At 43.5% G+C, this 17,964-nt stretch overlaps 1 protein-coding gene across 2 annotated transcripts in view; it reads left to right on the forward strand.

Annotated features, from left to right (window-relative positions):
* The window catches only part of WDR93 (WD repeat domain 93), a 114,829-nt gene that overhangs the window by 29,415 nt on the left and 67,450 nt on the right, over window positions 1-17,964 (forward strand). For both annotated transcript variants that reach the window (XM_077263493.1, XM_077263492.1), the window contains exons 3-6: window positions 8,273-8,468; window positions 8,569-8,633; window positions 8,710-8,788; window positions 12,121-12,230. In XM_077263493.1, coding sequence (XP_077119608.1) covers window positions 8,273-8,468; window positions 8,569-8,633; window positions 8,710-8,788; window positions 12,121-12,230 — 450 coding nt within the window. The remainder of the gene's footprint in view (window positions 1-8,272; window positions 8,469-8,568; window positions 8,634-8,709; window positions 8,789-12,120; window positions 12,231-17,964) is intronic.

Here is a 17,964-nt window from a genome sequence, read left to right on the forward strand (position 1 = left end):
TTAAGAGTCTTCAGAAGTTCTTGGGTTTTGCTAATTTTTACCGTCGCTTCATCGCTAATTTTTCTGGCGTGGTTAAGCCCTTGACGGATTTGACCAAGAAAGGTTCTGATGTGACTAATTGGTCTCCTGCGGCAGTGGAAGCCTTTCGGGAGCTGAAGCGCCGGTTTTCTTCAGCTCCAGTCTTATGTCAGCCTGATGTCTCTCTTCCTTTCCAGGTCGAGGTGGATGCTTCTGAGATTGGAGCAGGGGCTGTTTTGTCGCAGAGAAGCTCTGATGGCTCTGTGATGAAGCCTTGTGCCTTCTTTTCAAGAAAGTTTTCGCCTGCCGAGCGGAATTATGATGTTGGTAATCGGGAGTTGTTGGCTATGAAGTGGGCATTTGAGGAGTGGCGACATTGGCTCGAGGGAGCTAGGCATCGTGTGGTGGTCTTGACTGATCACAGAAATCTGATTTATCTCGAGTCTGCCAAGCACCTGAATCCTAGACAGGCTCGTTGGTCGTTGTTTTTCTCCCGTTTCGATTTCGTGGTCTCGTACCTGCCTGGTTCGAAGAACGTGAAGGCTGATGCCCTTTCTAGGAGTTTTGTGCCTGACTCTCCGGGAGCTTCAGAGCCGGCTGGTATCCTCAAAGAGGGAGTGATTTTGTCTGCCATTTCCCCAGATTTGCGACGAGTGCTGCAGAAATTTCAGGCTGATAGACCTGACCGTTGCCCACCAGAGAGACTGTTTGTCCCAGATAGATGGACCAGCAGAGTTATTTCCGAGGTTCATTCTTCGGTGTTGGCAGGTCATCCTGGGATTTTTGGTACCAGAGATTTGGTGGCTAGGTCCTTCTGGTGGCCTTCCTTGTCGCGGGATGTGCGTTCCTTTGTGCAGTCCTGTGGGATTTGTGCTCGGGCTAAGCCTTGCTGTTCTCGTGCCAGCGGTTTGCTTTTGCCTTTGCCTGTCCCGAAGAGGCCTTGGACACACATTTCCATGGATTTTATTTCAGATCTTCCAGTATCTCAGAGAATGTCTGTCATCTGGGTGGTGTGTGATCGTTTTTCCAAAATGGTCCATTTGGTGCTCTTGCCTAAGTTGCCTTCCTCCTCCGATTTGGTTCCTTTATTTTTTCAGAATGTGGTTCGCTTGCACGGCATCCCTGAAAATATTGTGTCTGACAGAGGATCCCAGTTTGTGTCCAGATTTTGGCGGATTTTTTGTGCTAAGATGGGCATTGATTTGTCTTTTTCGTCGGCCTTCCATCCTCAGACGAATGGCCAAACCGAGCGAACTAATCAGACGTTGGAAACTTCTTTAAGATGTTTTGTTTCTGCTGATCAGGATGATTGGGTGACTTTTTTGCCATTGGCCGAGTTTGCCCTTAATAATCGGGCTAGTTCTGCTACTTTGGTTTCGCCTTTTTTCTGCAATGCTGGGTTTCATCCTCGTTTTTCCTCGGGTCAGGTTGAGCCTTCTGACTGTCCGGGGGTGGATTCTGTGGTGGATAGGTTGCAGCAGATTTGGAACCATGTGATGGACAATTTGAAGTTGTCACAGGAGAAGGCTCAGCGCTTTGCCAACCGCCGTCGCGGTGTTGGTCCCCGACTTCGTGTTGGGGATTTGGTATGGCTGTCTTCTCGGTATGTTCCTATGAAGGTTTCCTCTCCTAAATTCAAGCCTCGCTTCATCGGTCCTTATAAGATTTTGGAAATCCTTAACCCGGTGTCTTTTCGTTTGGACCTCCCAGCATCGTTTGCCATTCATAATGTTTTCCATAGGTCTTTGTTGCGGAGGTATGTGGTGCCTGTGGTTCCTTCTGTTGAGCCTCCTGCTCCGGTGCTGGTTGAGGGCGAATTGGAGTACGTGGTGGAGAAGATCTTGGATTCTCGTATTTCCAGACGGAGGCTTCAGTATTTAGTTAAGTGGAAGGGCTATGGTCAGGAGGATAATTCCTGGGTTGTCGCCTCTGATGTCCATGCGGCCGATTTGGTTCGTGCCTTCCATGCGGCTCATCCTGATTGCCCTGGGGGTCTTGATGAGGGTTTGGTGACCCCTCCTCAAGGGGGGGTACTGTTGTGAACTCTATTTCTGGGCTCCCTCTTGTGGTCACAAGTGGTACTGTGTGAGTGCTGTCTTTCTGCAGGTTTGTGACTGGCATCAGCTGTCTTGTTATCTGTGGGCTGGTTTTCTATTTAAGCTCACTTGGACTCTCAGTCTATGCCTGCTGTCAATGTATTCAGTGCTATTCTGATTCCTTCTGACTACCTTGCTCCCAGTCTCTTCAAGAGAAGCTAAGTTTCCGTTTTGTTCATTTTTTGATCTTCAGTGTTCTATTTGTTTCTTGTCCAGCTTGCTAATATGTGATTTCCCAGCTTGCTGTTAGCTCTAGGGGGCTGAGTTTCTCCCCCCACACCGTTAGTTGGTGTGGGGGTTCTTGAATTCTCAGCGTGGATATTTTGGTAGGGTTTTTTGCTGACCGCACAGTTCGCTATCTGTCTTCTGCTATCTAGTATTAGCGGGCCTCATTTGCTGAATCTGTTTTCATTCCTACGTGTGTCTTTTCTCCTTACCTCACCGTTATTATTTGTTGGGGGCTTCCTATATCTTTGGGGTTATTTCTCTTGAGGCAAGTGAGGTCTTGCTTTCTCTTTAGGGGTAGTCAGTTTCTCAGGCTGCGTCGAGACGTCCAGGATTTTAGGCACGTTCACCGGCTACCTTTAGTGTGTTTGGATAGGATCAGGTTTTGCGGTCAGTCCAGTTACCATCTCCCTAGAGCTCGTGTCTATGTTTAGTTACTTAGCTAGTATTTCCTGTGATTCCCAGCCACTGGGATCATAACATTCTGGTAACCATCAATGAGTTTCTTACAATGCTCTGTTGGAATTTTAGACCATTCTTCTTTGGCAAACTGCTCCAGGTCCCTGATATGTGAAGGGTGCCTTCTCCAAACTGCCATTTTTAGATCTCTCCACAGGTGTTCTATGGGATTCAGGTCTGGACTCATTGCTGGCCACCTTAGAAGTCTCCAGTGCTTTCTCTCAAACCATTTTCTAGTGCTTTTTGAAGTGTGTTTTGGGTCATTGTCCTGCTGGAAGACCCATGACCTCTGAGGGAGACCCAGCTTTCTCACACTGGGCCCTACATTATGCTGCAAAATTTGTTGGTAGTCTTCAGACTTCATAATGCCATGCACACGGTCAAGCAGTCCAGTGCCAGGGGCAGCAAAGCAACCCCAAAACTTCAGGGAACCTCTGCCATGTTTGACTGTAGGGACCGTGTTCTTTTCTTTGAATGCCTCTTTTTTTCTCCTGTAAACTCTATGTTGATGCCTTTGCCCAAAAAGCTCTACTTTTGTCTCATCTGACCAGAGAACTTTCTTTCAAAACGTTTTAGGCTTTTTCAGGTAAGTTTTGGCAAGCTCCAGCCTGGCTTTTTTATGTCTCTGGGTAAGAAGTGGGGTCTTCCTGGGTCTCCTACCATACAGTCCCTTTTCATTCAGACGCCGACGGATAGTAAGGGTTGACACTGTTGTACCCTAGGACTGCAGGGCAGCTTGAACTTGTTTGGATGTTAGTCGAGGTTCTTTATCCAACATCCGCACAATCTTGCATTGAAATCTCTTGTCAATTTTTCTTTTCCGTCCACATCTAGGGAGGTTAGCCACAGTGCCATGGGCTTTGAACTTCTTGATGACACTGCGCACAGTAGACACAGGAACATTCATGTCTTTGGAGATGAACTTGTAGCCTTGAGATTGCTCATGCCTCCTCACAATTTGGTTTCTCAAGTCCTCAGACAGTTCTTTGATCTTCTTTCTTTTCTCCATGCTCAATGTGGTACACACAAGGACACAGGACAGAGGTTGAGTCAACTTTAATCTATGTCAACTGGCTGCAAGTATGATTTAGTTATTGCCAACACCTGTTAGGTGCCACAGGTAAGTTACAGGTGCTGTTAATTACACAAATTAGAGAAGCATCACATGATTTTTCGAACAGTGCCAATATTTTGTCCACCCCCTTTTTTATGTTTGGTGTGGAATTATATCCAATTTGGCTTTAGAACAATTCTTTTTGTGTTTTTTTTTCATTTAAGATAAATTAAATAAGATAATAATACCAAAGAAGTTGTTTGCAATCATTTTCAGGAAGAAACTGAGTATTATCTGACAGAATTGCAGGGGTGTGAATACTTTTGGCCATGACTGTAGCTTTCCAGGTCAGGTATGTAAACCCTCAGACTTGAGTCCTTCTCTGCCCACAGCTATTGAGGCTGGCTCCTAGAGAGGTTTTACCTTAGAGATAGGACCATCCTCATTGGGTATACCTTGTCGCGGTGGGATGAATTATACACTTTATCAAAACAGTGTCAACTAAGCATCCTGTTATTGTAGTATTACTATTTACTTACTGCAGGGTATTTGTTCATTTTGTCTTTAGTCTAGGTTATGTTTAAGGTTCATAGTGTGAATGTATACAGTACATACACGTTACACTTACATAAACATGTGTTCCAGCTCCAGTTTTTGCAGATCTTGTAGTCTAAAATGCTGTATTATTAGGTGCATAATTAAATATACATACCACTGATGCATATCAAATATCAGGAGGGGAACACCCTGTAAGGGACATAGAAAATAACAGGGCAAAACTCCACTGAAATATATATCCTACAAAGAACTACGGAGTATGGACACCCATCGATTTGTAAAAGCAATAACAACTTTTTTGGGAAATCACCAATACATGACAATACACCCATAAATACAGCCCAGCGTGACAAACAAACATGTCCCCCCGAGGAAGCTCACGCGAAACGCGCGTCGGGGCTAATCGGGCACACACTGGCACCTCAGGATACTTGGGTAAGAATGACAGGAAGAGCTGGACTTTTCCATTATGCTGTTTGACTTATGATTCATGATGCAGTTCACCTTGGGGCATAATTGCCACTCATACATAGCACTATGCACTTTATAATTATTGTTACTAGCTACTGAGTGAACAAATTTGCCCCTATGTGAGTACCTGCACGTGTCATTTCTAAGCCCCAGGTGCTACTTTTCAGTGTGGTTGTCCCGCCATACATGTGCTTGAACGTGTACCTTGTCCTTTTATATTGTTGTTTATCATTTGTGTATATGATTTCCCAATAAAGTTGTTATTGCTTTTACAAATCGATGGGTGTCCATACTCCGTAGTTCTTTGTAGGATATATATTATTAGGTGCATGTCTGAAGTTCTTTCTTTGAGGAAGGGTCCTTTTACTCTAGGAACTAATCTGCACATGAGTGTCAATAAGCGCTATACTGTATCGATTCACACAAAGTAATTATCTGCTTTTGCAGTGTGGGGATGAAAGATCATTATTTCAATTGGCCCCTATGTAATTTGCATATTTGGGCTGCATAGCCGCTGATTACATAGCAGGATGTACTGACAACTCGCATTAAAGATGTAATTTGCTAATATAACAAGCTTTTGTCCGTTTGTTGGCTGATTGCTGGCATGTTTATGTGGGCAGTGATTGAGAACATTCGCTCAGTCAGTCATCAGCCTGTGTAAAAGGGCATTATCCATAAAGCAACCATAGAGAGACGTTATTGGTGGTTACTGTAGGTTTGGGGATAACTGCTGTAACCCCTGAAATGTCAGGTTTTATGTGCTGTTAGATTTTGGCTTTGAGTGCAGTAGTAATGTTCTGTTTCGTGTGATTTGTCATAAATATATAATACTAGATGGTGGCCCGATTCTAACGCATCGAGTATTCTAGAATATGCATGTCCACGTAGTATATTGCCCAGCCACGTAGTATATTGCCCAGCCACGTAGTATAATGCCCAGCGACGTAGTATATTGCCCAGCCACGTAGTATATTGCGCAGCCACGTAGTATATTGCGCAGCCACGTAGTATATTGCCCAGCCACGTAGTATATTGCCCAGCCACATAGTATATTGCCCAGCCCACGTAGTATATTGCCCAGCCACATAGTATATTGCCCAGCCACATAGTATATTGCCCAGCCACATAGTATATTGCCCAGCGACATATTATATTGCCCAGCCACGTAGTACAGTATATTGACCAGTGACGCAGTATATTGCCCAGTGACGTAGTATATTGCCCAGTGACGTAGTATATTGCCCAGTGACGTAGTATATTGCCCAGTGACGTAGTATACTGCACAGAGCCACGTAGTATATTGCCCAGTGAGGTAGTATATTGCACAGCGACGTAGTATACAGCACAGAGCCACGTAGTATATTGCCCAGCAATGTAGTATATTGCCCAGCCACGTAGTATATTGCCCAGCCACGTAGTATATTGCCCAGCCACGTAGTATATTGCCCAGTGACGTAGTATATTGCACAGCGACGTAGTATACAGCACAGAGCCACGTAGTATATTGCCCAGCGACGTAGTATATTGCCCAGTGACGTAGTATATTGCCCAGTGACGTAGTATATTGCCCAGTGACGTAGTATATTGCACAGCGACGTAGTATACAGCACAGAGCCACGTAGTATATTGCCCAGCGACGTAGTATATTGCCCAGTGACGTAGTATATTGCCCAGTGACGTAGTATATTGCCCAGCCACGTAGTATATTGCCCAGCCACGTAGTATATTGCCCAGCCACGTAGTATATTGCCCAGCCACGTAGTATATTGCCCAGCCACGTAGTATATTGCCCAGCGACGTAGTATATTGCCCAGACACGTAGTATATTGCCCAGTGACGTAGTATATTGCCCAGCCACGTAGTATATTGCCCAGTGACGTAGTATATTGCCCAGCGACGTAGTATATTGCCCAGCCACGTAGTATATTGCCCAGCCACGTAGTATATTGCCCAGCGACGTAGTATATTGCCCAGCGACGTAGTATATTGCCCAGCGACGTAGTATATTGCCCAGCGACGTAGTATATTGCCCAGACACGTAGTATATTGCCCAGTGACGTAGTATATTGCCAAGTCCAAGTGACGTATTATACAGCACAGAGCCACGTAGTATATTGCCCAGCTACGTAGTATATTGCCCAGCCACGAAGGTCACAGGTTAAAAAAATAAAAATAAACATATACTCACCTTCCGCAGGCGCGTTGTAGTTCTGTCGCCTGTGTGGGGTGCAGGCGGCAGCTTCCGGTCCCAGGGTGTGATGACGTCGCGGTCACGTGATGTCATGGCAGGTCCTTTTCACGCAGGCGCGCAGGACTTGTGATGACGTCGCAGTCACATGACCGTGACGTCATGGCAGGTCCTTCTCCCAGACCATCCTTGCCACCGGAACATCCCACTTGCATGGACCGGCCGGAGCATTGCGAGGAGCGGGAAAGGCGGCGGAAGGTGAGTATATAATGATTTTTTTTTTTATTATTATTTTTAACATTAGATGTTTTTACTATTGATGCTGCATAGGCTGCGTCAATAGTAAAAACTTGGTCACACAGGGTTAATAGCGGCGGTAACGGAGTGCGTTACCCGTGGCATAACGCGGTCCGTTACTGCCGGCATTAACCCTGTGTGAGCGGTGACCGGAGGGGTGTATGCGGGCGCCGGGCACTGAGTGCAGGGAGTAAGGAGCGGCCATTTTCTTCCGGACTGTGCGCGTCGCTGATTGGTCGTGGCAATGGTCGTGGGCGTTTTGCCACGACCAATCAGCGACTTGGATTCCATGACAGACAGAGGCCGCGACCAATGAATATCCGTGACAGACAGAAGGACAGACAGACCGACAGAAAGACGGAAGTGACCCTTAGACAATTATATAGTAGATCCAATGGATTGCATTTTTCTTTATTAACCAGATAAAGGGAATCCGTCACCATCATTTTGCTACCCCATCTAAGAGGAGCAAAATGTTGAAGAAGAGACCCCGATTCCAACGATGTGTCACTTACTGAGCTGTTTGCTATCATTTTGATAAAATCATTGATTTATCTGTTGCAGATCTAGCAGTCCTCTCTGAATGCTGAGCTCTGTATAACCCTGCCCACACCACTGATTGGCAGCTTTCTGCCTATGCACAATGTACACAGAAAGCTGCCATTGGGGTTGAACAGAACTCATGAATATGGAGGAATACAGGACAGCAGGTTTACTAGTCCTCTAATGATATAATCTCCTGCTGATATAGCTAATTTTATAAAACCTATATCAAGTAGCCTAGTAAGTGATAAGTCACTGGAATCAGGGTCTCTATCCCTACGTCATGTTGCTCTCCGATTAGGTGGAAAAAACCTGGTGACAGATTCCCTTTAACTTTTTATTCTTTTTGTGCTTTGTTAGGTGTCCAAAAGAGTTAATTGTATGGCCGTTGGAGGATCATATTTATTTATTGGTCTTTCCGGGGGACTGGAGGTGTACGCCCTTGCTGATCATGACTGGATTTGTGGTTGGGAAGCCAATAAAGTAGAAGTGTGCACCCTCACGGTGTGCCCGGTGCAAGATCAAGTCTACTTCCTTGGCACAGTGGATGACATGGGTGAGGCATCGGAATTTCCAGTGGCATTCTGCACATCAGTTAATTCAGGTGGATGGATGATTGTGTACTTTATATAATGTTCTGCTCTCTTCTTCTCTAGGTATCGCGCGTCTCTTTCATTTTTCTGATGAAAACCTCAGTTTTCTGAAGACCTTCAATGAGCCGGTAGGAGATGTGTGTTTTAATTTTTGGGTCGGGGTGATTATGTTCCATAATTGTATATGTAATCCTTTTGTTACAGGAAGATGTCAGTAAGAGGACCAACTGCGTCATGTTCCAGCTGTCCCGAGGAGGTGGTTATGCTGGCATTCTTTTGGAAGGTGGGCACAGTGTAAAAATGACTTGCCTTTTAGAACTTCTTATCCTAAGTTTTTTGCATGGCTGTCAAAATAAATATTTCCTGCTCTGTAAAGACTATGTAATATTTTTGTGTTATTGCTAAATTCTTTTTAACAGAATGTACATCTCTGAAATCATATGTTATTGTTCCAAGGTCTCTGAAACGAAACAACCTTACAAATAACCTTTACTAAAAAAAACCCGCCATTCTGTTTCATGTGTACATCTCAGGTGGTGACGTAGACCTGATACAATTCAGTGTGGGACTGATTCATCAAAGCTCTCATGACAGATTTCTGGTGTAAAAGCTTTAAAAAGTTTCCAGTTTTTGGCATCTAAATTTTGCCCCATTTTCTTCCAGCTCTGTCAAAATAGGTGGAACTGGAGCAGGACAAGGGTGTGGCGGGCGCGGGACTCAAAAGCTCATCTCCTGATTATTTGTGGTGTTCCCTAGGCCAGAAATCTAACTCCAGTACCCGACTAGAATAAGATTTCTGGCGTGGCGCCCGGAGGTGCACACCTTTTCTCAGACACTCCTCCCGATTCATAAAGAAGCATGCACCTATTCTTGAATCAGGAAAGTCTGACTCCAGTCTAGACTCTATGAAAACTCTCCAGTCTAATCCTTCAGTTATATTACCGTCTATCTGTCCTCAACTTCTTGTATATTAGTGAGCTGTGGGTTACAGGTACATAAGACAGCGACCATAAGGTCAGACTACACAGTAATTGTAGTCTGTTACCATGGAAACGCCTGTCTGCATAGTAGCTGTAGATGTAAAATAGCCAAATGCTATGCACATATTCACTTTTCAATTTGCCAACAACTAATAAGCTGTAATTGTGCTCTAATATACTACTATTCAGGCAACATTAAAAAAAATGTGCTCCAATCCTACATCCAACATGGACGTGAGCCATGCATGTTGCAAGTACCAGTAGAGACAAACTGGGGCATTGTAAAATGGGGCCTATCTTTATCACTGCCATTTGTCCTCTTTAGGGAAAGAATCCATCTATTTTCTGAAATTCGATGGGCTGTGACATTTGTTGCGTTTTAACATTTTAACGCAATATCACCTACATATACTTGATCGGAAATGGAGGGTGCGCAGGCGCTGTGTCCACACGTGGCTGATACTAGCTATACTACATAGCCGGCATCTGTCTCTAAAGGCTGAGTCACACATAACGATATCGTTAACGATATCGTTGCAACGTCACGCTTTTGGTGACGTAGCAACGATCCCGCTAACGATCTCGTTATGTGTGACAGCGACCAACGATCAGGCCCCTGCTGGGAGATCGTTGGTCGATGGGAATGATCAGGACCTTTTTTTGGTCGCTGATCACCCGCTGTCATCGCTGGATCGGCGTATGTGACGCTGATCCAGCCATGTGTTCACTTGTAACCAGGGTAAATATCGGGTTACTAAGCGCAGGGCCGCTTAATGCAGTTGTCATCTTGCAAGACCTTAATTTTAATGAAAATGCTTTAGAATATAGGTATGTTTATTTAATTAGGGAAAGCTGACTGCCAAAAGTTTTGCATACACTATGTATTGATCACAGCATAGAGAGTAATTAATTGCTTACAGTATTTTGGAGCATAACCTCTTGTTTTATTTATTGCATCACACCGATGGGGCATTGAAGCCGCTAGGTATTCAAGGAATCCTGAGGGGTCTTGCTGCATTACATTTGCAAATCTGCAGACAATTCATCTTTATAGCTATGGGTACGGGCCCCAACTCATCCCTAAGGAGCTCTATAGGGTTTAATCAGGTGATTGGCTTGGCCATTGACACAGGCAAACATTTTTCTTTGCTAACCAATTTTGACTAAATTGGATATCTGCTTAAGAGCATTGTCTTGTTGGAATTTCCCCTGCCTACTTTAGTTTTACCATGTGGCAGCATTACATTTTCCAGTATATCCTTCTACATGAACAAAAAACCTACATAGAAAGAAGTCTATGCCACATATCTTAGAAAACCATATTTAAGCTTTATTAAAGAATTCAGAAAAAATACACATAAAAAAAAAATAGGGAAAAATAATAGCAGATACTACACCCACAGAATTATTATTGAGGTACAATTCCTCCAGTATTTATAAATAACATATGCTCCACAAAAATTGATAAATATCCCTACATAATTACTATATAGTAACCAACATTTCATACACTCTATTTTTGACTTAATAATCTTATGATGACTTTGTAAGAGAATATATATAACTCAATCTAGCAAAAATTTCATCTGGTCACAACTAGACCTAGAGTACATAAATATTCGTACAATGTTAAAGTGCATAGTGCTAGTCTGGATCTCATACTAATTAGCATTTAATGAACAGAAAGTAGTGAAGTCATAACCAGATGAAATTTTTGCTAGATTGAGTTATTTATATCACCCTCCTTTTCCCACATTGAAGCTAAAGAAATTGAAAAAATAAACATTTTTGGTATCACCGCATTCATAAAAGCCTGATCTGTCAAAATATAAAATGAATTAAACCAATCACTACATGCCATAACAAGAAAAAAAGTCAAAACGCCAAAACTTCCCTACTCCCTAGGAAAAATCCAATAAAAATTAGATAAAAATGACATATGTAGAGAAAAATGACATCAATAAAACGGTCAGCACGTCACACAAAAAACAAGCCCTCTCCTATCTCAATCAATGAAAAAAAAAAAAAGGAACAAGTCTCAGAATGCAACATTTCTTATTTTTTTTATACATTTCTGATTTATTTTTTCGCCACTCAATTAATTAAAAACCCACAAGTTTGGTACCGCCTTAATCTTACCGACCTGGAGAAACATGTTTCAGATTCAGTCCATGGAATGGAAAAACGAATGACGACATTCAAAACTACAACCCATGCCGCAACAAAACAAGCACTCTGGCATCTGTGCGGATGGAATAATAAAAAAATTATTACTCTTGGAAAGGGAGGGAAAAAAAGGGCAAAACAAAAATTGGCCGCTGAGGGAAGGGGTTAAGATTTTGTGGCAGGAGGAGCTAGAGGCAGAAACAGACATTCTACTGCAAGTTCCATAGAAGGTTATGAGCACCAGCTGCCATCTCCTAGCTCAGTAATGGGAAATCTGGCCTCTTTAAAGACACATTTCGCCTCTGAGAATTTGAGATTGATCAGTCCAGGAGGAGAAATAATTTCACATGTACTATTAATTCATGAAAAATAATTTAAACCACAGTTACTCTTTACTGATCCAAGTAATATATTTTTACAGTATCTAATGCTGCACTAAAATGCCAACTTGTTCACATGTTTGCTGCAGGTGTAGGAGACTTTTGTCTGGAAGTGTATAAGTTGCCAAAGGAAATCTGGATAAAGGAGTTGGAGACTTCTCCGCCTCTTCTAACCACACCAGCTGTATCCGACACCCAGGTGAGTGCATCTATGGAAGAAACTGATTGTTAAAACTTTTCAGAACCAGACACTGAGGGTAAGACCACATAGTGCTGATATGATGCATGCAACGGCATGCAGTTTTTGCATAAGCAAGCATGGTGTAGACCTAACGTGGGCAAAGTGCGGCCCACGGGTCACATCCGGCCCTCTGGCTGTTCCAGTCCGGCCTGGCCTATGCTGCCGGAGGGCTGAAAACACTGGCCCATGGTCTGTACCATGCTGCCACCCCTGACTGCGTCTCAATTTCACCGCTATCTGCTTCCTCAAGATCCGGGCAGTGGGGAAAATAATGGTGGAGGAGGGGCTGCCGGCTCCTTCATCCATCAATCAACGTGTGCGACTGAGACAGCATACTACATATGCTGCATATACAAGAGCTATATGAGGGCTTTACACTGTATATAATAGGAGGCTATGTGAAGGCTCATACTGTATATAGGAGGGCTATGTGAGGGTTCACTGTATATAGGGGGACTGTGGGGCTCATACTACATATAAAGAGGGCTTATACGATATACAGATGGGCTAGGAGGGAGCTAATACTGTATATAGAGGGGCTACATTGGGCTCATACTCTATATAGGTGGACTGTGTGGGCTCATACTGTGTATAGGGTGCTTATTCTGTATATAGGAGGGCTATTTGGGGGCTCATATGTATAGTGAGGCTATATGGGGCCTCAATGTATTTAAGGGCCTGTCTGGGGGCATACTGTATATAGGGGGTTGTGTGGGGACTCGAGCTCTATATTTGGGGGGCTGTGTGTGGGTTCATACTGTATATAGGGGACTGTGTGGGCTCATAAGTTCTATAGGGAGGCTGTGTGTGAGTTCATACAGTATATAGGGTTGTGACAGCATACTTTCCTTCTTCTCAATATTAAGTGATACAATTAATATTAATATAAAATAATATGCAAATTGCCTCTGCTGAAAAAAAGAGGACTTAACTCTATAGCGCCACCTATTGGAAGTAGCGATCCTACAAGTCACAATCAACCCTTTAACGAGTCGTGCAATATGACTTAGGATAAAAGCCAAATCAGTATCTCAATTCGCAGACACGGTGTTTTGGGCTGTTGGCCCTCGTCAGTGCGAAGCATGAGAACTGATTTGGCTAGGTGAGAGGCTCTGGACTGGGGTCTAAGGGGTAACGTTTCTCCTTATGGAGAGTGACCTAAATAATAATTATTAACCCCTTTCTGACCTCGGACGGGATAGTACCACATCAAAGCCGGGACATTTCAGCTGTTTTGAACAGCTGACATGTGCCCGTAATAGGCGCGGGCTGAATGGCGATCCGCCCGCGCCTATTAACTAGTTAAATGCCGCTGTCAAACGCAGACAGTGGCATTTAACAGGCGCTTCCGGCCGGGGGCCGGAAATGAGCGCATCGCCGACCCCCGTCACATGATCGGAGGTCGGCGATGCTTCTACATTGTAACCATAGAGGTCCTTGAGACCTCTATGGTTACAGATCCCCGGCAGCTGTGAGCGCCACCCTGTGGTCGGCGCTCACAGCACACCTGCAATTCTGCTACATAGCAGCTAACATCAGATCGCTGCTATGTAGCAGTGCTGATCGCGTTGTGCCTGCTTCTAGCCTCCCATGGAGGCTATTGAAGCATGGCAAAAGTAAAACAAAGAAGTAAAAAAAAATGTGAAAAAAAAAAAAAAAAAAAATTAGTTTGAATCACCCCCTTTCGCCCCAATCAAAATAAATCAATGAAAAAAAAATCAAACCTACACATATTTGGTATCGCCATGTTCAGAATTGCCCGATCTATCAATAAAAAAAAGCATTAACCTGATCGCTAAACGAGAAAAAAAAATTGAAACGCCAGAATTACGATTTTTTTGGTCGCCGCGACATTGCATTAAAATGCAATAACGGGCGATCAAAAGAACGTATCTGCACCGAAATGGTATCATTAAAAACGCCAGCTTGGCATGCAAACAATAAGCCCTCAACCGACCCCAGATCATGAAAAATGGAGACGCCAAGAGTATCGGAATATGGCGCAATTTGTTTTTTTTTTAGCAAGAGTTTGGAATTTTTTTTCACCACTTAGATAAAAAATAACCTAGTCATGTTAGGTGTATATGAACTCGTAGTGACCTGGAGAATCATAATGGCAGGTTAGTTTTAGCATTTAGTGAACCTAGCAAAAAAGCCAAACAAAAAACAAGTGTGGGACTGCACTTTTTTTTGCAATTTCACCGCACTTGGAATTTTTTTCCCGTTTTCTAGTACACGACATGGTAAAACCAATGATGTCGTTCAAAGGTACAACTCGTCCCGCAAAAAATAAGCCCTCACATGGCCAAATTGACAGAAAAATAAAAAAGTTATGGCTCTGGGAAGGAGGGGAGTGAAAAACGAACACGGAAAAACGGAAAATCCCAAGGTCATGAAGGGGTTAATATGTCAATATTATTATTGAGCAGAATTAATTTCAGCCTATTTATTCATCCATCCACAACAGTCACGGCCTGTCATGTCGAACCTTTGGAAAATTAATTGCCCTCCCAAGGTGTAGACAGTTGATGGTGTAGACTAGTTGGTGTATTTTTTTACTACAAGACCCAATCGCAATACGTCAGTTTATATGAATCACCTGTGATAATGATATTGTTGAACAACATGCAGTCAAAAATCTCCGTCTACACCATTCTCTGAAGAGGCAAATTTGTTTATTTCATTTCACAGATGAGCATTGCATGGCCTATAAGTCTCCTTACTCTGACATGTCACTCTCCACAAGGAGAGACGTTACCTGTTAGACCCCTGTAGGAACGGGGAAAAGGCACATCTCATCCTTTATCATACTTTAAGTGACTTTACTCTATGAAACCATAATAAATAGAAATAGGGTGCACTACTGTATAGACACATGAATCAATATAAACAAAAAGGGAGTGCTTCAAAATGCATGGAGGTACTGGAGATCAACAAAAAAAAAGAGGAAAGACCAATGTACATGACCATGGATACGTAATGTCCTGCAATGCCTGCACATAAGGTAAGATGCATAGCAAATCAGAAATACCGAACTACATTTCTAATTAGAGGTATTTGCTAATATTATTATTATACCTACTACATATTGGGCTATATGTTGTGAACTCTATTTTTGGGCTCCCTCTAGTGGTCACAAGCGGTACTGTGTAGTGTTGTCTTTCTGCAGGTTGCAGCATCAGCTGGTTCGTTATCCTTGGTTGGTTTCCTATTTTAGCTCACCTGGATACTCAGTTCCTTGCCTGCTATCAATGTATTCAGTGCTCTTCAGATTCCTTGTGTCTACCTTGCTCCCAGTCTCTCCAAGACAAGCTAAGTTTTTGTTTGATCATTTTTTGATTATCAGTGTTCGTTATGTTTTTAGTCCAGCTCGCTAAAATGTGATTTCCTTGCTTGCTGGTTGCTCTAGGGGACTGAGTTTCTCCCCCCACACCGTTAGTTGGTGCGGGGGTTCTTGAAATCTCAGTGTGGATATTTTGTAAGGGTTTTTTACTGACCGCCTAGATTCCCTTTTCTATTTTCTGCTATCTAGTATTAGTGGGCCTCATTTGCTGAATCTGCTTTCACCCCTGTGTATGTGCCTTCCTCTTACCTCACCGTTATTATCTGTTGGGGGCTTCTATATCTTTGGGGATTATTTCTCTGGAGGCAAGAGAGGTCTTTCTTTCTCTCTAGGGGTAGTTAGTTCCTCAGGCTGGCTCGAAACGTCTAGGATTTTTAGGCACGTTCACCGGCTACTTCTAGTGTGTTTGGATAGGTTCAGATTTGCGGTCAGTCCAGTTTGCCACCTCCCTAGAGCTTGTCCTACGTTTGTTACTTAGCTGGAGTAATTTGTGATCCTCAACCACTAAGGATCATAACTGTATAGCAGGCCAAAAAGTGTTTAATGCATCGCAGAAGTGGGATAAAAAGAAGACCTGAGTACATTATTTTTTTTTTTTCCTCCCGCTTTTCCTTTGCTGCAGTCTGTTTAGCTTCTTTCATCCCCTTGAACTCTGGGTGGTTTTGAGCTCAGCTGCAGACATGAATGTTCAGACTCTGACTTCTAGTGTGGATCATCTTACTGCACGGGTGCAAAGTATTCAGGATTTTGTTATTCGTAGCCCTATGTCAGAACCAAAGATACCCATTCCTGAGTTGTTTTCTGGAGATAGATCTAGGTTTCAAAATTTTAAGAATAATTGTAAGTTATTTCTATCTCTGAGACCTCATTCCTCTGGTGATTCCGCTCAGCAAGTTAAAATTGTTATCTCCTTGTTGCGTGGCGACCCTCAAGATTGGTCTTTCTCTCTGGCGCCAGGAGATCCTGCTTTGCTTAATGTAGATGCATTTTTTCTGGCTCTTGGACTGCTTTATGAGGAGCCTAATCTTGAGAATCAGGCAGAAAAAGCGTTGCTGGCTATCTCTCAAGGTCAGGATGAAGCAGAGGTGTATTGTCAAAAATTTCGGAAATGGTCGGTGCTTACTCAATGGAATGAGTGTGCCCTGGCTGCAAATTTCAGAGAAGGTCTTTCTGAGGCCGTTAAGAATGTTATGGTGGGGTTTCCCACCCCTACAAGTCTGAGTGATTCTATGGCTTTAGCCATTCAGGTTGATCGGCGTTTGCGGGAGCGCAAATCTGCTCATCCTTTGGCGGTATTTTCTGGACAGAGACCTGAGTCTATGCAATGTGACCGAACTCTGACCAGAATTGAGCGACAAAGTCATAGACGTCAAAATGGGTTGTGCTTTTACTGTGGTGATTCTACTCATGTTATCTCAGCATGCGCTAAACGCTTAAAAAAAATCGCTAAACCTGTCACCATTGGTACTATACAGCCTAAATTTATTTTGTCTGTTACTTTGATTTGTTCTTTGTCGTCCTACCCGGTTATGGCTTTTGTGGATTCGGGTGCTGCCCTGAATCTGATGGATTTGTCGTTTGCCAGGCGCTGTGGTTTTGTCCTGGAGCCTTTGGAATTTCCTATTCCTCTGAGGGGAATTGATGCTACGCCATTGGCTGAGAATAAGCCTCAGTATTGGACGCAAATGACCATGTGCATGACTCCCGTACATCAGGAGGTGATTCGCTTTCTCGTTCTGCATAATTTGCATGATGTTGTCGTTTTGGGTCTGCCATGGCTGCAAGCTCATAATCCAGTTTTAGATTGGAAAGCTATGTCTGTGTCAAGTTGGGGTTGTCAGGGAATTCATGGCGATACTCCGTTGGTGTCTATTGCTTCTTCCACTCCTTCTGAGGTCCCTGAGTTTTTGTCTGACTACCAGGATGTATTTGATGAGCCCAGGTCCTGTGCCCTGCCCCCTCATAGGGATTGTGACTGTGCTATAAATTTAATTCCTGGTAGTAAATTCCCTAAGGGACGACTTTTTAATTTGTCTATACCAGAGCATGCCGCGATGCGGAGTTATATAAAGGAGTCTTTGGAGAAGGGACATATTCGCCCATCCTCTTCCCCTCTTGGTGCAGGATTTTTTTTTGTGGCCAGGAAGGACGGTTCTTTGAGACCTTGTATAGATTATCGTCTTCTGAATAAAATTACAGTCAAATTTCAGTATCCTTTGCCACTATTGTCTGATTTGTTTGCTCGGATTAAGGGTGCCAGTTGGTTCACCAAGATAGATCTCCGTGGTGCGTATAACCTTGTGCGCATTAAGCAGGGAGATGAATGGAAAACAGCATTTAATACGCCCG

This window comes from Ranitomeya variabilis, chromosome 5 (assembly GCF_051348905.1).
Source record: "Ranitomeya variabilis isolate aRanVar5 chromosome 5, aRanVar5.hap1, whole genome shotgun sequence".
Classification (NCBI taxonomy): Eukaryota; Metazoa; Chordata; class Amphibia; order Anura; family Dendrobatidae; genus Ranitomeya; species Ranitomeya variabilis.